General features: G+C 40.4%; 1 protein-coding gene across 1 annotated transcript in view; it reads left to right on the top strand.

Moving 5' to 3' along the window:
- Positions 1 to 20,531, top strand: part of LOC120313635 (protein eyes shut homolog) — a 304,352-nt gene that overhangs the window by 252,919 nt on the left and 30,902 nt on the right. Inside the window, exon 11 of the mRNA XM_039355733.1 lies at positions 14,057 to 14,169. Coding sequence (XP_039211667.1) covers positions 14,057 to 14,169 — 113 coding nt within the window. The remainder of the gene's footprint in view (positions 1 to 14,056; positions 14,170 to 20,531) is intronic.

The following is a 20,531-nucleotide window of genomic DNA, read 5'->3' as shown; positions in this document are numbered from 1 at the left end:
TTATTAAAGATGGCAGAAGCTTCTGGGGTATTTATATTAAAGAAGACAATACATTCCCCCCTTTTTATGTTTTTTTCTTATTTATTTAGTTTTCACTTCTTTAAACCATCTGTCTCCCTAGAGAGGCACTCTGGGCAGCGTACAATACAGTGTTAAAATATAAGAACAATTACAATATGTAGAAAAGTTGAAAATTTTTGAGGAGGCAAAGATGATTAAACACACCATCTACTCAATAATATATTCCCTGGGATCAAATTCACACACAAAGAGGAAACAGACAACAGACTCCCATTCCTTGACATCGACATAAGGAGACTAGACAACAGAGACTGGAAACCCGCATCTACCGTAAACCCACACACACAGACCAGATCTTCAGCTTCGCAAGCAACCACCCCACTGCACACAAAAAAAGCTGTGTCCAGGCCCTCTTCAGAAGGGCTAGGACACACTGCAGCACCACAGTACTAAGAAAAGCAGAAGAGAAACAGCTGCTCGACGTCTTTCTCTGTAACAGTTATCCCAAAAACTTCATATTTCAACACACAGCACCCAAACCACAACATACCCCACAGCCAACCACCACACAAAAACTAACCCTACCATACACAAAAGGTGTGTCAGAAATGACAACTATAATTCTCCAACCCTTAGGAATAGCATTAGCACACAAATCCATAGCCACACTCTGCCAGGAATTATCCATAACCAAAGACAAGATATAAAAGGATGAAAAAAATGTAATCTACAAAATCAACTGTAATCATTGCAACCAAATCTACATGGGATAAACATCACATCAATTAAAAACTAGGATCCATGAACACTGGCTGGCAGTCAAATGCCACAATCCCCAAACTTTAATCTCTACCCACACTGATACCAAACAGCACCAGTTCAATTGGAGCAACAGAAAAATCATTGGCCATGCTACCACCTGCCCCGCTCATGAGTTCATCGAAGCCTGGCACTCCACAAGCAATTCCATCAACAGACACATTGACCTACAACCAACCTACGAACCCCTCAGAATCCAAATCAACCACACAGCCAACCAGAGACAGCACTGGCCCTCAACTAACCCACGCAAGCTCCCCCTCCATCAGCAGTTCACCTCCCAATGACCCTGACCTGATGTAACCTCCCTTTCACAAGACCATTACAAGACTCACTGATGACTCACACTTGAAGCCCTTATAAACAGAAGAACACTGACACCACCTAAACTCTGCTGAAGATGTTACCTAGCCTGGTAACAAAAAGTTCAGAAACCAACCTTTACCCTCATGGTTAAACATTATTAAAAATAGTTAAAAGGTGAAGGAAGAGCTTTCAGGACACTAACCAGTTCCATAGCTGCATGCCCCTCTCAGCTCCCCATGAAAGGCCTTAGAGCCATGTATTGACTCATTTCTGGAGGGACAGAAGGGGGGGCACCTCACTTCCAGAAGAGGGCAGGGGCAACATCAGAGAAGGCTCTCCTTCTGGACCCCACCAGTCAGAGTTCTTTAACTGATGGAGTTTGCAACATATCTTCCCTGCCTGATTGAGTGGAATGGTCTGATATAATGGGATGAAGGCAGTTCCATGGGTAGCCTAATCCTAGGCCATACATTTTTCTTAACTTCTGGGTGAGGCCTCTCCTCTCTCTCTACAACTTTGGATCCCTGACCATTTTGGCTGTTCAGAATTTAGCATCCACTCATCTACGGTAAACAGTAATATGCGAAGCTGCCCAATGTTTGGTATGGTACCTAGAAAACAATGGCTAAGAGTTGGCTGCCCAGCTATACCACTATATCATCTTATCATAGACCCCAAATCCTAAAGCCAATGTGGCGATTTGGGATATGTTTTAATACATTGCTGACTTGCCTTGTACCCATGAAGCTTTGTTTTTTTCAACATAATTTGGAAGATCGGCATCTGGATGGAAAGGAAGGCATCACCCACTAAAATAGAACACAGAAGAGGAGATGGGGGCATTTTAGGGCAGTGGTGGCGAACCTATGGCACGGGTGCCAGAGGCGTCACTCAGAGCGCTCTCTGTGGGCATGTGCACCGTCACCCCAGTACTAGGCCTTTAGCTGGGTTTTATAAAACCTTTTCGCTTTAGGCCTCCGCCGTCGTGTGCAAAAAAAAAGGTTAAATCAATCAGTCAATTTCAACTTCTTGCGGGAAAAAGAAAGATCTTGCAAAGTTGGAATTGATTGATTGAACTTTTTAGTCCCACCCAGTCTGCCATTACCACCGCAGCCACGCCCACCCAATGGGCCACACCCAGCCAATTGGCCACACCCAGCCAATGGGCCACACCGACCCGGCACCCGATGATGCATAAGTGGGTTTTGGGTTGCAGTTTGGGCACTCGGTCTCTAAAAGGTTCACCATCACTGTTTTAGGGTATCAATTACAACCTTTTTTTCACTGCAGAAATACAAATTAATTCCTTCGTCAACAAATGGCTTTGCATTTCCACTTGATCCCTTCAGCGAAAGAATCCTCCTTCCTTGTGAGTAATTGTTAAACTGCATTTACTGTTATAGGTTTTTTTTTTCTAGCATTTAAATGGAACTTGTCTCCCTGTAACTTCAATATTTTTTAACAGGTTAGGTTTTTTTTTTCCTGCTCATATAAACTGATCTGCCCATTATACTCATCCTTTTCAGGGTAAGCACCATTATGCTCAACACAGAAAAGGAATAAGGCACAAAGACATTATGTAAGGAAATGTAGCTTTATCTAGTTTATATTATACTTTTCATTTTTCTCACAGTATTCCTTTCTGTGCTTGCAAACCCTCCTTGCTTTTCCCATGCACTGTTTCATACATTTGTTCTTTCAACTTCTCACCTCTCTCTTTTGAGGACTTCAGTAACTACATACAACTGTGAGTTTCTCTGATTTCCCCTTCCTTTTTATAGTTGTCTTCTAAAGTCATCCTCATATATTCATATGACTCAATATCTTTCTTTCATAGTTGTAACATGCTTTTGTAGTCAAGCCACATTTATTTATCACCCATTGGTTCTTGATTGAATTTCTTATTGTATTATCCCACAACATCCATTCATTTTACTTTGCATTTCTCCTGAAATAACTCTCACTTCCATATAACAAAGAGTGTAGAAGTACATTCGACAAATGTTCATTTCTTGTAGCAACCACTTTCTACACAAATCCTTTCAACTAGAACTAGCAAGACTTAGCATTTATCCATGACCTTCCCTATCTTTAATTAACTGTCTATTGTGATACATTATTTTCTTCTATCTGCACTAGTTTTCCACTATTTGTGTATAAGTTACAATACTTCATTCCATTGTCCGTGTCAAATACAACAATCTTGGCATTTTCAGATTCATACTCCTTGCTGAAACATGCTCTCAAACATTATCTGGATTCTTTACTAGCAATACAGCATCATCTGCACACAGAATTACACTCATATTCACATTTCTCAACCAATACAAATCGATATCAAAGCATTTCTTACACTTAGATACATAAATAGTTTTAAAAATTCAAGGGGAAATCATCCATCCTTGTCTTCTCCTATTGAATGTTGAATGATTTCCTAGGCATTCCATTAATTTCTGCACATAGTTCCATGTGCTAAGATCACATCACCAGCCAACCCTCAACACTATATTTCTGCAAAATATTATATACTTCAAGCCTAATTGTATGCTTTCTCCAAATAAACAAATAAACAATAAACTTTCCTGCAATTTTCTTAGGGATGCTGAAGTATTAAAATCTGGTTGCAAACCCTCTGCCTGCCACATGCCTTCATAACACTTTCCCAGTGTTTTCCATTGTCTCCTCTTGCACCCTTTTCTTAAAACTTATGCTAACCAACTTCCCAGGCCCAGTTAAATTGATTCCTCTGTAATTTCTTCATTAGTTTTTCCATCTTTCCTTTCATATAGAGGCACAATAATGGCATTCTTGCAAACACTACGCACAGTTACACAGCATTTATAAGTTATTTTTCATCAGAGAAAAATATAGGACACTGTAGATCCATTTCAGTCCTGATCTTCCTTCAATAAAACCTAAAAAAAGATTATCACAGGAAGTTGAGCAACAGTCAGGAATTATTACTATCTAGAGAAGCTGGGAACCCTTTTCCACGAGAAAGTCAGCCCTGAACAAAGAAGCAAGGTAAAATCTACAATGCCTGTATTTTGGAGAAAAATAATGATTGGGAATAAAAGAAGAGGAAGCTGATTAATCCAGTGGCACTATTATGAACTCAACTCAAAGAGAGGAAAAAAATGCCTTATCTACAGGCTGTGGAAAAATTTCTCAAACAGCAGTTGCAAAGTTATTAGTTCCTTTCTTTGAAATGCTGGGGGAGGCCTCCAAGAAAGCAGTCTTCTTTCATGAGCTCAGCTATGACCAACCTGCTCCTAAGAAGTAAGATTTATTTCTTCGTTCCCATTCAGCCAATATATTGAAACTCCTCAATTGGCTTCTCCTATACAGGTAGTCCTCAACCTATGACCACAACTGAGCCCAAAAGAATCTGGAGCTAAGTGTGACAGTTGTTAAATGAATTTTGCCCCATTTTATGACCTTTCTTGCCATAGTTTTTAAGTGAATCACTGAAGTTGTTAAGTTACTAACCCGGTTATTACAGTAAGTGATTCTGGCTTCCACATTGACTTTGCTTGTCAGAAGGTCACAAAAATGTGATCACATCACCCCGGGACACTGCAACCATCATAAATATGAGTCAGTTGCCAAGTGTTCAAATTTTGATCATGTGACCATGGGGATGCTGTAATAGTTGTAAGTGTGAAAACTGGTCATAAGTCATTTTTTCAGTGTTATTGTAACTTGGCACAATCACTAAACGAACTGTTGTAAGTCAAGAACTACCTGTAACTATAAATCTAATAGATTGACTATATCTGGAATTCAAAAATTTAGATGACCAGAAGAATGGCAGCAAAGAGATACCGAAAATTCAGACTCTTTGCTATCATCTACTGATCCAGATTTGGATCTATTCTATGAACACCAACAGTTCCATGGGGCCATTTCATCTCTTACTTGACATTCCTGTCCCTTATGTATTTCAGCTGCAGTTCTATCAATTTCTCCTGGGGCCCTTTAGAGATTCATACTTTCCTTCCTAGCAACTTGCTTGTGTGCAAAATGAGTTGGATTAACAGAGGGAATCCCAAAGGTCTTTCCCTATTACAGCCAGATTCTGAGGTATCTAACCTGGTTTATGCATCAATATTTTCAAAACTAAGAGCTTTCTCTTTCAATACTGGGTCTAAATATATTCCCCAGATGTTTTGTTTTTTCAAGATTAAATTTGAAGGACAAGTTGAAAATGTATCCATTTGCATAGCGCAAGAACTTTATAAACTACAGGGAAGTGGAATAATTGCCACCTTGTTTAGTGCTGACAATCAGTAATTCAGACATTGTCTCAAAGATTGCCTCCTACATATGCCAGTTATTCTTTCATATGCTTTATTTATTTTAATTATGTAAATGTGTTTCCGAGATACACATTAAGAAGTAACAAATTGGCTTTACATGACCTTGAAAAGAGTCTTAAATTGCATTTGCAAGAAGGAGAATTTACTCCCTACTTCCAAAATCCTCAGGATAAATCTTCTCACAGCAAGAGTCCATAAGTCAGTCATTCACGTATACAGTCTGGATGTTTTCAGACCTACTATATTGCTGTGCATGAAATACAAAAATGAACCTGGAGCAAGATGTATGTACATTTCACCCCTCTGGAAAAGCTATTCTTTTGAATAACCTCCAGTAGGGTGACATGGTCTTTTGATGCCTACAGATAAGAGAGAAAGATATGACTGATCTACCTCCACAGGCCTTAATGATCTGTAGCTTCCAATGGGTCAAAAACCATTTACAACAACAGGGGCTCTAGCTAGATGACCAGGTTAGGAAGAAGAGAACTCAGATGCCAAACTCGCTTTCCCAAACCAGGAAATTATTTCATTTGCTCAGCAACAGCAGCAGAAGGCTAGTGTGAGCTTCAGAGTGGGAAGCAACTTCTTCATTCACTTCTTCTTGCCGCTGTGCAAGCACTTGAAGATGTCTTCTGTGGGTAGGCTGCAAAACTTTAGCCACTCTTAAATGGCAGCAAAGATAACAAAAATGAAGCCATTTTAGGTCTATGGGGATTCTCAATCATCGAGGTGATGGTTGCCCCAAAGCTGCCTTTTCTCCTTTGTTTTTTTCCTTTGTTTTAGGAAAAACAGTGTCCAGTTGCCTATTGAAAAAGCACCTTTGGGAAGCCATCTTATAATTGTCTGGGTTTTGGCAGCCCATATATGATAACCTTATCATATAAAACCTCTGAACACCAGTGAGATCTTAATCAGAACCTGATGTGATATAATACAGGTAGTCCTCGAACTACAATAGTTCATTTACTGGCCATTCAAAGTTATATCACCCAAAAGGTAACTTAGCACTGTTTTTCACTCTTACGACCTTTGCAGCATCACATGATCAAAATTCAGATGCTTGGCAACTGATTCATATTTATGGTGGTTGCAATGTCCTGGAGTCACATGATCACCTTTGCCACCTTCTGACAAGCAAAGTCAATGCAGAAGCCAGATTCACATAACAAACATGTTACTAACTTAACAATGTCATTGATTTTCTTAACAACTATGGCAAGAAAGGTCATAAAATGGGGCAAAACTCTCTTATCAACTGTCTTGCTTAGCAATGGAAATGTTGGGCTCAATGTGATCATAAGTTGAGGATTACCTGTAATTATGCCTAAGTGTTTCTAGTAGTATCCTTAAAGTACCACTTCTGATGACCCCAAAGTTGTGGATGGAAGAGGGTGAGTACAGTACCTGATTTTTTTTTCCGTAATAAGATCATGTGTAGTATGAACATGCAAAAAATAAAATAAATCCTGGTACCAGAACTCACTTCTACTTTATAGCATACCTCCTTGTAAGACCATACATGGAATACTGCATCCAGCTTTGGCCTTGCTGATACAAAAAGATGTTGAGACTCTAGAAAGAGTGCAGAGAAGAGCAACAAAGATGATTAGGGGACTGGGGGCTAAAACATATAAAGAAAGGTTGCTGGAATTGGGTATGTTTAGTTTAATGAAAAGAAGGACTAGGGGTGATAGGATATCAATGTTCTAATATATAAGGGACTGCCACAAAGAAGAGGGGGGTCAACTTATTCTCCAAAGTACCTAAAGATAGAACAAGAAGCAATGAATGGAAACCTATCAAGGAAAGAATCAACCTGGAATTAAGGAGAAACTTCCTGAGAATGAGGATAATCAACCAATGGAACAGCTCATCTCCAGAAGCTGTAGGTGCTCCATCACTGGAGGTTTTTAAGAGATTGGACATTTCTCTGAAATAGTTTAGACTCCCGCAGTGTTTCTCAACCTTGACAATTTTAAGGCATGGGAGTTGAAGTCCACATGCCTTAAAATTGTCAAGGTTGAGAAACACTGGTAGAGTTTCCTGCTTGAGAAAAGAGTTGAACTAGAAAGCTCCAAGGTCCTTTCCAACTCTGTTATTCTATTATTCCCTTTTGGGGGGGGGGTATGTCTGTTTCTGTATCTGAAAATCTTTCATAATATCAGATGGAAGAAAACTTTTTTGGGAAGGAGAAGACAGCTTTGTTAATTAGAAAGAAAAAGCAATCATAAAGTTAGCATCATGAGAGTGAAAATAATAAATATGAAAAGTGATATTAAATAAATATAAGCAAATAATTTCAATTAACAGTTAACAATATAAAGAACAATATGTATAATATAGATTTCCAAATGGAGGGAAAATTAACAGGCTTGGAAATGTGTATTATAAATAGAGTAATTCCCAAAATTCCATTTTCTATGGAAAGAATCTAGGGAGAACAAAGAATTAATAGACTTTAATGAAAACAATAAAACCAGATAAGAGACGAAAACTAGAAAATAGGGCCTAGCTGAGATCTGTTTATTTACCAACATCTCTGATATATTCTTTGTTCTATAGGTGTTTGGTTGTTCATCTTATATTATGGGAATCTAAGATAAGGTTTAAGGAGTGGGATTTTTTTTCATTGGAATTCATTATAAAATGGCTTAATTCTGAATTGCTTAATTCATCATAGCACACACACACACACACACAGAGAGAGAGAGAGAGAGAGAGAGAGAGGGTGTTTGGTTATTTTTCTTTATAAAGAAACTATCGGTAGGTCAGAAAATGTAGAAATAAAATAATAATGCTCTAAGTCAATAAGGGCTAAGATGAAGTGAGGTATGTGCTTATGTAAACAAGTTTTGAAATATTGGAGGCAAGAGAAGGAATTGTTAAAGGAATTGAGGAAGTACCATTTATGACAGATCCAAAACAAATTCTAAAAGTTGCTGGATTGTAAGGTAAAAAAAGGGAGGAATTCCCCCCTTTATTTTCCCTCTTCTTTTTCTCCTGTTATTACCCCCCACAAAACTCATAATTTTAATTAAATTTTGGTCTACAGATCATTCCTATGCATGCATATACACATATACATACCTACACTTTCCAACTAGCATATTTGGTAAATAATGCTGGGTCCTGTTGACATATAGTTTCTGTCAGGCACAAAAGATCAGGCCCACACTTGAAGGCCTAATTAAACTGATTTCTTGCTACTTGTGCCTATGCACATGAATCTTCTCAACTAATGGTTAGTACCTGCTAGGAGTTAGATAAGGGTCAACGGAATTCAAGGCGGATTAAACTTAGTTCGCTTGTGGCTATGTGGGGATTCTAGGCTGATTCCTCTTTTTATTCAGCCCCCAAGTTCTGCCACTCCTTCCCCTATAGTTTCTTCTAATCTGAGATCCTTCAGAGATCCCCATTAAATTTCCTCTACTGCTGTAGGAAAGGATTTTTCCACAATCATCCTGACTTCCAACGATCACTTTCCCTTTCCATCTATTTTTTCAAGTTTTAGAACCTATTAATTTAAATGTAAAAAAAAAAATCCAGAATCCCTGATCAAGAAGCAAAACACGAGTGGTCAAAAATTGACTGCATTCAAGTGCACTTTTAAGTTCGGGTAGGAATGGAGGTGGCTTAGGCTCTCATGAAACTCCACCAAGTTCTGCAGGAACCCTAGGGGCCTAAGCATTCCTGATCTAGAACCCTTCTGATTTAGAGCCCTCTTGCTCTATAACATCCAACAGCCCTTTACTTTATGAGAATTTGGTATTACATTACAGCCATTCTTAAAAAAATAAAAGGAGACTTCTTTGTCTTGTTTGTGTTCTAAAAAAAAGAAATGCTGTGTTGGTTGCTACATTGCTAACAATGAAATTGAGCGTGTTCAATGTATTAAACATGTGTAACTCCAAGCACACCTACATGAGAATACACTGATGAATCTCTTAGCACTGTCACTTTTAATGACTGATATCATAGTCATGTGGCCCTTCTGTGACAAATATTTAAAAGTCTATGCCTATGATATTTGAATAAGCATCTTTGTAAACAGATATTTCTTCTACCTTTCATTTAGCCTGGCTTCACCATAGCCAAGAGGGTGGGTAGTTTCATAGGAATGCTTGTGAAGGAGTCATGCTCAAGGCAAGAAAGCAAGGCTCATAATTATTTGATTTCTGTCTGAGAGGAAGAACATTGTATTAGAAATATGCTGATCACAAATCCAGAGGAAGTGACCAGGGACACAATCTGTGGATTTCTCTCTTCTGGCAGTCAACTTATACCATAAAATATTCACTAAGAGTACCATTTTCAAGTAAATGCAAATTTCTTCCACCTCCTCTCATCCCCCCCTTTTTTAATATATTCCCAAACGACATTGTTAATTTGCTGCTTGGAGTGCAATATAGATTTTAGGTTGCTATGGCGATGATTTTAAGCCACATCGATGTGATATTAGAAATGCAGTGAAGACTGCAGCTGATATAAGTGCTATAATAATTATCCTTTTGACCTTTGCTTATTTTTATCAGGAAGGACTGTTTTCCTTTAGCAATAATCACTATTTGACTTGAAGTATTAGTGGCGGTGTGGTATTAAAACAAGGATGCTTAGAAGAAGCATATAGCAACAGAGATTAACTGTTCAAAATATTATGTGGTGCAAGCAATTGTCATGGGGAGTATTGCCTCAGAAATCAATAAATAATTCCTTACAATTCCATGTCAAGATCACATTTCTGATCCCTTGAGAACAGGAGGTGAAGTCCTTCGGTTAATACAAACCATTCAAAATCATGTTGATCTGATCCAGACAGAGTAGCACCTTGCAAACATTTCTTGCAAAACAACCAGCTGAGCTGACTGCTGGGGCAGAGTTTGTCACCGCTTGGGAATTAGAATACGGCTTTTAGCCCTCAAGTCTCTCATCATCTCCTGTGGGGCATTGGGTGTAAAGCAGGACTTCAGCAGTCCCTGCTATTGCTCTACGTTGTTCTTTACTTCTCAATATGAATTAAAGCAGTGTTTCTCAACCTTGACAATTTTAAGGCATGTGGACTTCAACTCCCAGAATTCCACAGCCAGCATTGCTGGCTGGAATTCTGGAAGATGAAGTCCACATGCCTTAAAATTGTCAAGGTTGAGAAACACTGAATTAAAGTGAGAGTGGAAAACTCTATTAGAAGATTTATTTTGTTTTATTATCTTTCTTTTATCTCACCTTTATTACTTTATAAGTAACTCAAGGCAGCAAACATACCAAGACTCCTTCCTCCTCCCGTTTTGCCCACAACAATAATCCTGTGAGGTGAGTTGGGCTGAGAGATAATGACAGGCCCAAGGTCACCCAGCTGGCTTTCATGCCTAAGTGGGACTAGATTTCACAGTCTTCTGGTTTCTAGGCTACGTAACCACTGCATTGAACTGGCTCTTTAACCACTACACCGAACTGATTCTGGTTGCTTGTGGTAGTTTGCAGGCATAAATGGAATGTATTGGAAAAGAGACAATGACTTAGATTTTAGTTTGCAAATTATTAAGTGGTGGACACTATATACAGTATGTAGGTCTTTGGTTATTTGGGTTTTCTCCCATATAAAATTGGAAGTGTCTTGGCGACGTTTCGACGAAGTCCCATTTGTCATCTTCAGGCTGGTGTTTTCAGTTTCATGCTTCGAGGAGCACGAAGCTGAAAACACCAGCCTGAAGATGACGAATGGGACTTCGTCGAAACATCGCCAAGACACTTCCAATTTTACACAGGAGAAAACCCGAATAACCAAAGACCTACATACACTCCTGAAAACCTCAGAAAATATATATACAGTATTTTTCAATATATCTTTCTATAGTGTTATTTGGGGATAATTAAGTCAAGTAATAATGATATGTAAATACAAAAGCACCATTTGTTTTCATTTATATGGAAAGGAGAAATAAAAATAATTTAGATAAATGTTTTGATCTATTGAAACATATCTTGGGTTATATACTAGATAGATAGATAGATAGATAGATAGATAGATAGATAGATAGATAGATAGATAGATAGATAGATAGACAGACATTATGTTAGTTCATAATGGTTAAATCCTATATCTATCTATCTGTCTGTCTATCTGTCTATGTATCAATCATCTACTGATCTATCCTCTGGTAATTTGATACAGAATTTTGTTGGTTAGTGGGTTTGTCTCTACCTAAATATTAAATATATAGATAATAAAACTGATAATTGCTAAAATTGAATAACATGACAAAAATAGATGGCAAATAGATGTTTTCTAAAGGACAATTAGATTTCTGTTTGTTCACTCTAGGGTATATCTCACTGAATGTGGCAAGGCTTCCTTATGGATATGCATCTATAAAGTTGTACTTATAGTGAATGACAAATTTCAAACTAGGCTAAGTCTCAAGAAAATAGGATGCCCTAATCACCCACAGGAGCAGTTGTTAATAATCTAAATGTAATAACAATATTTCTGTCCAACATGCTTCCAACTGTGTCATTGTCTGATATCACCAATGCCATCATTGGCAGCAGCTGTTCATCTCTCAGTAAGGCTGACCTTCTTCATTCCCATTCCCATTCTATTTTCCTCTTGACTTTGCTTCAACTCTTTCTGCCCTCATGACGGACACAGCTGGTGTAATTGGAAACTTTTCAGGCTAGGGTCTTTTTATATATGTAATATATATTTTGAAATAATTATGTATATAATATACATATATAAGAGAAAATAACATACATTTTTAGAATTACTGCATGAAACATTTTAAAGTAATTATTCAATATAAGTTGAAATGGACCAAGAAAAAAAAGGTTAATAACTCAATAGTTGCAAAATACAGGTGGTAGCTTTCATAATTCTTTCAAGCCAGGTATACATATATGAGAGGGTGGTCAATAGCTTGCCAAACTGTTGAATTTTGATCTGAGTATTTAATGTAGTTAATGGGATTTTGGTAGAAACACTAAGCTTTGTGCATACTTATCAGGAATTAATTCCTTGGTGATTTTGTCAAATGACTGAGGAACTCAATTTTTTCAAGGAGGTGAATAGCAGCCTTGATGAATTGCAGGGTTGAATGGAAGACCAAGAGGAATCATGAATGGATGGAACCTAGCTTGTAAAACTATCATAGTAAACTAACTATTCATTGCAACAATGGCAGATTAATTACACTAATTATAATAGTATAATAACTAACATTACTGTTTTAACTTGTATTTTCCATTATTTTACAAGATTAAATAAAACATAAAGCCTTTTCCCCTAAAAAAAATTCCATCATACAAAACAACATATCCAACAAGAGAACCAGTTTGTTTCGTGATTAAGGCACTAGCCTAGGAAGTGGGAGAGTTCCGCCTTAGCCATGAAAGCCAGCTGGGTGACTTTGGGCCAGTCACACTCTCTCAGCCAACCCACCTCATAGGGTTATTGCTGGTATCTTAGACATTTCTGGGGTGATAGAATTCCAAGAAAAATGGAACGTTCTCCTTTAGGATAAAATAAGCTACATAATATTTAATTCTCTTTCCCTCTTTTGATTTAGTATGGCTATGTGACTTCACTGCCACCCCAGAATTCTCACATAGCTGACTAGTTGCTTTTTCTGTGTCATTTCTTCACAGTATTAGAATGGTCTTCCTTCCTAGTCTTTTAGGGTAGCTTATCTTTGACCAGCTCGACCATTCCTAAAATTCCCAGATTGAGAGTTTCCCACTGTAGTTCCAGATATAGTTGGAGGGCATCAAGTTGGGAAGTTCTGAGATAACTGCCCCAGATTCCAAAATGTTTTTGAAACTAAGTTCTAGTTCAAATTATATTTCGCTCTGAAGTTGGTACTTCTAGCAAGGCATCAGATGTATAATGTAACTTTGCTTATGTTAACATTATTGGGACATGATCTATGTAAGTGTAGAATTTCATTGAAAGTTAGTCATATAGCAATATTTGCAGCGTAGAGTTACTGAGCTAAAGAGAAGGGGAAAGCAAAGCTAGATGGGGCTTTCTTGTTTTTGTTTTTGGTTATGCCATTATAGACAGAGGCCCACAGGGCATAATATCAAAATTACAGAGTATATAATGTACCCTCTATAACAGTAACGGTGAGAAGCTATTTTGAACTGATGAAATTAGGCGTTTGTTTCCTAAACTATTTTTCCAACAGAAATTATTTAAAAAAAAATATTTAAAAGTTTATGACTCTCCCTGGGAAATCAATGAATTATGCACATTGCATTTACTACCATTGTAATTTATATTGATGTAAATGCTGCCATTCTACCCTTCATAAGGAAGAATGTGTATCTAAATATAGCCTCCAATGATCATTATTTTGCTTTCCAAAGAGAAAACATGCTGAGCACTAATGTGTCATCCTGAAAGCTAACTTTTCTGGGATCATTAGTAAAATCTTTATTTTTACAAAATGATGTTATAATGTAATTGCAATTTAAGCTATATAAAGAATCAGGTCTAATTCCCCAGACGATGGAACTTATTAGCTTCAGCATTGGATTGACTTCAAATCATAACCTCAAGAAATATCTACCTCCTTTTATTATTTTTTCTTTAGGTAGCTGGATCCATCTACAATTTTACTGGCTGTATAGAAGTTACAGAAATCAATAACCTGGGACCTTACACCTTTCCTAATGCTGTGGATAAAAACAATATTGACAGCTGCAGGTAAATCAACTTCTATGTCTTTTTCAATCAAAACAAACTGATCCTTTACAATTCTCTAGGCTTCAGAAACTTTGTCTTGTTTTTATTTGGGCCTGAAGTACATGTACAAAAATTCTCTCTCTCTCTCTCTCTCTCTCTCTCTCTCTCTCTCTCTCTCTCTCTCTCTCTCTCTCTCTCTCTCTTTCTCCATGTATGTATGTGTGTGTGTGTGTGTGCATGAGAGAGAGACACAGAGAGAATTGGCCAATTAAGTATAAGTTATGCATTTTGAGTTTCTGGCCAATGGTACAAGAAAATTCAAGATTTGTTTACAAAAGAAGGAGGGAGGGAGGGAGGGAGGACATCCTTGCTTGTTATTTGGTCAAACTTTCATTAAATATTTCAAGGAAAGTGAAGATGGTGTTTGTTAAGTCCTCAGCAAATGGCAAATAACGCATGAAGCAGTTGGTAGTTCTCAGGAGCCTCTTTATTGGTATACAGCATGCTGGTTACAACGCCGACAACGCCCAAGTTCCTCTGCTCCTTTTAAAGGCGATCCCCGGGCCAAATGGCAACATTTGGCGCGCTCGCACTTCCCCCCCAGCTAAAACTACAACCACATAAATAGTGACACGCGACCTCAACACGAGCGTGGGAGCCACACTAGCTCCATGTACCAAGTTATCAATTTTGGCTTCCATCCCCCAGTGTTCATTATTCCCAACTTGTACAGGAATACCCTCTGATTAATTCTGCTTTGCTAGCAGAGTTACAAAATCTTCTAGATATTTAGGAGATCTTCTAGCTCTCTGTGACCTCCCAATTTCCTGGTTCCCTCCAAGTACCCCTTGCCCGGGGGAAGCTATATGTTTGTCCCCTTTGTTTGACCCTGGTGGTCCCTGTGGACTGTGCTCCAACGCCTGGCCTGCTTGCTTGCCCACCTGGCTCGTCAGGCCAGGACTTTGTTCTCTACTTAACCTGGTTGTCCTGCCTAGTTGCAGGCTCTCTGGGTTCTCGGTACTGTCCCAAAACTCAGTTGCCCCCTGAGTGATGCCAGAGATGTTGTAATCAGGATTCGGTTCCTCGACCACCTCCCTCTGTGCTTGCCCCTTTCTAGGGACAGTGGCAGCGTTGGGCCAACTAGACGGAATGTGTGCCAGCTCTCTTGCAGGGTGTGAGTTGTTTGGATGCTCCCAGTTATTCTCCCTGACTGGAGTTCTGAATGGTGCTGGTGTGTAGTGATTATGCCCCCGGGGTAACTCCCTGGCTGGAGTAGGCACTGGTGCCTGTATTCTAGTTAGTCCCCACGAATTCCTGTTTGGAGCACTCGCGGAATCTTGGGATGGGTCATCTGTGACTTCCCCGTTGGTTACAGGCTGCAGCCCACACCCTTCCCCTTGCCCATAGAGGTCCCCCTCCCCCCCTGGAAAAAATCCAGGAGTCTCAGTAGGAGAGTCCCGTCTTGTGCATAGCTGGTCGATGTGTCGTCGCAGGACACGACCGTCATCCAGGGAAACCTCGTAGGACAAAGGACCTGTGACCTTGGATACTCTGACAGGGACCCACAAGTGACCAGGCCCATAATTACGGGTCCAAACCGGGGCACCCACTAGCAGTTGCCTAGGTGCCCTGGGTTGTGTGAATTTAGAAGGCAGTCTGTCTGGGTGCAACCGGTCAAGCTTAGTAGTCAGTTTGCGCCCCCAATGAAGTTCAGCTGGGCTCCTCCCGGTAGAAGTGGAAGGTGTAGTGTGGTAGGAAAGGAGGAAGTCAGCCAACCTGTGATGCCAGTCTCCATATGTCAGTCTCTTTAAAGCATCCTTGGTGATGCGTACCATGAGTTCAGCCATACCGTTGGTGGAAGGGTGGAAGGGTGCAGAGGTGGCATGACGAATCATGTTGGCTTGTAAGAAAACTTGGAATTCGGAGGAAGTGAATTGAGGGCCATTGTCAGACACTAAAACATCAGGAAGCCCATGTGCAGCAAAAATCCCCCTCAGTACTTGAATAGTCTTTGCAGTGGTGGTGGAAGAGACAGGTACAACCTCAAGCCATTTCGAATGGCTATCAACCAGGACCAAGAAGAATTGACCCTGAAAGGGCCCAGCGTAATCAATGTGCACCCTAGACCATGGAGACTGTGTTTCCTCCCATATATGCACAGGAGCCTGGGACATTTCTGGGCGTGAGCGTTGACAAAGGTGGCATGCATGCACCTTAGCTTCAATGTCCTTGTCTAACCCAGGCCACCACAAATGGCTGCGCGCAAGCACCTTCATACGTACAATGCCAGGATGACCCTCGTGAAGGGAACCTAAGACCCTAGTCCTCATTGAAGTAGGAATGACAACTCTGCTGCCCCACAGCAGACAACCCTGGGAAGTGGATAACTCATTCCTTTTAAGCCAGAAACTCTGAAACTCAGCACCTGGACAGCTGTCTGGCCACCCAGATAAAACCCAAGACAGGACACGAGAGAGTGTGAGATCTGTGGCTGATTCAGCAACCACATCCCTGGCATCTAAAGGAGACTCAGGCAAGGCCTGAATTGAAAGGATATCGATTGTTGGTGCAGGATCAGCCTCTACTACTGGCAGGGGTAATCTACTGAGGCCATCAGCGTGGCCCATTTCTTTCCCAGGTTTGTGAATTAAAGAAAAATCATAGGCTGACAGAAAGATTGACCATCTCAGCATTCTGGGGGAGATGATTTGGGGGGTTTGTTTATGTGTGGTAAACAGCCCCAACAAAGGCTTATGATCAGTGAAGACCGTGAAATGTCTGCCATACAAGAAATCATGGAACTTTTTGATTCCAGCAACAACAGCTAAAGCCTCCCTGTCTATTTGAGCATAATTTCGCTCTGCAGAAGACAAGGTTCTGGAGTAATATGCAATAGGAACCTGAGTTCCATCCGGTCTGAGGTGGCTTAGTACTGCTCCCACTCCATAAGGAGAAGCATCACAAGTGATGCAAACAGGAAGGGACTCATTGAAATGTGCAAGCACACTGTTAGAAGTGAGTAAGGCCTTAACCTCATTGAAACTTGCTTCATGTTTTTGTGACCACTGCCACACTGCCTGTTTGTCCAGGAGCCTGTGAAGTGGTTCGGCTACATTAGCCTTGTTTGGAAGGAAGGAATTGTAGAAGTTCAAAAGGCCCAGAAAGGCCTGTAGTTCGGCCTTGGACTTGGGCCTAGGAGCATGCATTATAGCTTTTAATTTGGATTCACCAGGGTGAATCCCAGTAGCATCGATTTTGAATCCCAGAAAATCTGTAGAAGGCACCCCAATTTTACATTTGTCGTTCTTGAGTTTGAGGCCCGTTTTCTGCAACCTCAGCAGAACAGCCCTTAGTCTCTCAGCTAAGTTGTGGGTAGAGTCTCCAGCAATTAAGACATCATCAAAATAGGGGCAAACCCCTGGTATACCCCGTAGTGTGTTTTCCATTATGCTTTGGAAAATTCCAGGAGCCACATTTACTCCAAATTGTAGCCTCTTTACTTTGAATGCCCCCCTGTGGGTTACAATGGTTTGAGCCACAGCAGCAACATCGTCAACAGGCAACTGTTGATACGCCTGAGCTAAGTCAAGCTTTGCAAAAACACGCCCCCCCCTTGAGGGAGGCCAGAGGTACAGGATAGGCATGTTGCTGCAATGCCTTATTCAGAGTGCATTTGTAATCTGCACAGATGCGAATGTCCCCATTAGCCTTAAGAGGCATGACAATGGGGGTCTCCCAAGGACTGGAGTCAACAGGTTCTAAGACTCCTTGCTGAATCAATTTGTCTAATTCAGTGTCAATTTTCCCTTTTAGAGCAAAAGGGACCCTTCTTGCTTTTATTCTAATAGGAGTGACAGTGGGGTCTAGTTTTAAAGACACAGGGGGTCCATTGTATGTGCCCAGCTGTGGGCTGAAGACATCTGCAAATTCTTTGCAGACTTCCTGTAGGTCTATTGTTTGCAAGCTATTGAGCCCTGTGACATGTATTCCCAAGGCCTCAAACCAATTGAGTCCTATGAGACTCGTTTGCTCACCCCCTACTACCAATACATCTAATGGACCTTTAAAATCCTTATACTGTACGTTAAGGGTGGCCTCCCCCTTAACACACACTCTGGAGTTTTGAAAGTCTGTAAACACAATGTCAGAAGGCCTAAGCTTGGCCTGAAATCCACTGCCAGAACAAATCTTTCTGAATGTATGTATGGAAATGATTGAAAGTGCAGACCCAGTGTCCAGTTCCATGACCAATGGAACCCCTTGTAACTTCACTTTAAGTGACAGTTTTTTCTTAATGGGCTTGTGTGTGCCTGTCCTATAGATGCTTCTTCGCGAAGCACAGAAACCCACCCTGTTTTGGCTGGGGACCCTGGTACCTTTCAGGCGCAATTCTTCTCGGGGTTGTACCTTCTGACGGCCCAGACACACAGCTGCAATGTGGCCTTGCTTTCCGCATGCTCTACAGATAGCAGAGCGAAATCTGCAGTCGGTCCTCTTGTGACGACCTCCACATCCGAAGCACTTGGGGACAGCTGAAGAACTTTCCTTGCCTTCCTTCTGCTTCCCTTCTTTTGTTGGGTAGAGACGGTCTACTTCTTCATCAGGATCCTCTTCTGAGCTCCCTTGGACTCCTTCCTGGTGCACGGACACAGCTTCTGGAGTACTTCTGATCGGCCTCATGTTCTTGATTGCACCACCTGCTGCCTCTTCTGCAGTAACCTCTCTCAAGGCATCTTGGAATGATAAGTCTTCTTTAGCGAAAAGTCTCTGCTGCAATTCTCTATGTCTCAGTCCACATACAAATCTGTCTCTCAGCCTTTCTTCTAAATCTTTAAACTCGCAGGGTTTAGCGGCTTTTCTCAATGCAGCAATGTACTCTTTAGCTGATTCGCCGGGCCGTTGGTCCCTCTGTTCAAAAGTGTGGCACCAAGCGATGACAGACAACTTGGGCTGGAAGTGTTCCTTTAGCAATTTCTTTAAGTCTGTGTAGGTAACAGATTCTAGAGGTGCGGGTGCTACTAGGTTTTCAGCGATTTCAAATGCATCTTGACCGCAAACGCACAGCAGGGTGGCGACTTTTAAGCTATCTTCTCTCACTTGATTGACCTTAAGATAGTTTTCTACTCTGGCCACGTAAGACTCCCATCTTTCTGGATGCGTGACATCGAACTCGGAAAGTCTACCTGCTTTTGCCATCTTTCAGTAGTACAGGAAGGGTCTATTAGCCAGCTTACCTCCAACGCTTGCTGAATTGGCAGGCAGCTGCTGAGTTTAATGCCGTTTCCTTCTGCTCAGGACTCCAGGGTAAGCTTACAACTTGTCTGCATCGTTGTAAGGCATCCCATCTTCGTCGCCAGTGGAACACATGAAGCAGTTGGTAGTTCTCAGGAGCCTCTTTATTGGTATACAGCATGCTGATTACAACGCCGACAATGCCCATGTTCCTCTGCTCCTTTTAAAGGTGATCCCCGGGCCAAATGGCAACATTTGGTGCGCTTGCACTTCGCGCATGCGTGCCAGTGCTGGCAACAGCCAGTCTGGTCCCGGGCAGCTTGCAACTGCCCGGAACCATTGCAACGTCCCGAGCCTGCCTTCACAGGCTCAGGACACAACAGTGTTACCCATTTAAAGTGGAGTGGTTATCTTGGTGAACATAGATGGCAGGAGATGAAAGGCACTGGTATTCTCTTTTAATAGAAGCTGTTTGAATATTTATTTCGTCTGATACATTTGAGAGTGATTCTGTAAAGCAGCAGTTAAATCTTTCTGAAAGTTATGTTATGAATTTGCAATTTCAGCTAAGCTATATGGCTAATTCAGCTTTGTGGCTACTTCAGTTTTGTGCATTTATTCCTCCTATCTGCACTTGCTTTGCTAGAACAATAAGAGTGGTTAGATCTGAGAGGCTTGGCTGAAAAAAATAAAATGGGCCAAGGGCTTCTATAGAGATAGATGTTCACCCTTGTTTTCCACTGCTTAAAATATGTGCTTATAAAGATACGGAGGAAGATTGTCAATTTTATACAATGCATCTGCAAATGATAATTTTGTAAAGTAGGCAGGCAGGGACTGAGATTCAGAAAAACAAAGGCAGTATTGATATTTGAGGATGAAATATAAAATTCATGCAAAACTTTTTTTTTCAGATAGCTTAAGCCTGAGTTACTTTATAACTCTCAACATTATTCCAACATTATTCCCATATGGCTGACATCTCATTGTATGAGATTTCTTCAGTCTTTTCCAGCTCATGTTACTTTGTGCAGGAACACAGAAATATTTGTAAATTCAGACTGTCACAGAACAAAAATCAGTGCATTTGAAATTGGTTTTGATGTCTTTTCAACTATGAATTTAGATAGGCAAATATTTAAAGAAGTTAT

The sequence above is a fragment of the Crotalus tigris genome, unplaced genomic scaffold (assembly GCF_016545835.1).
Source record: "Crotalus tigris isolate CLP2741 ecotype Arizona unplaced genomic scaffold, ASM1654583v1 scf7180000018750.1061991, whole genome shotgun sequence".
NCBI lineage: Eukaryota > Metazoa > Chordata > Lepidosauria > Squamata > Viperidae > Crotalus > Crotalus tigris.
This window is presented reverse-complemented; position numbering and strand designations above follow the sequence as displayed.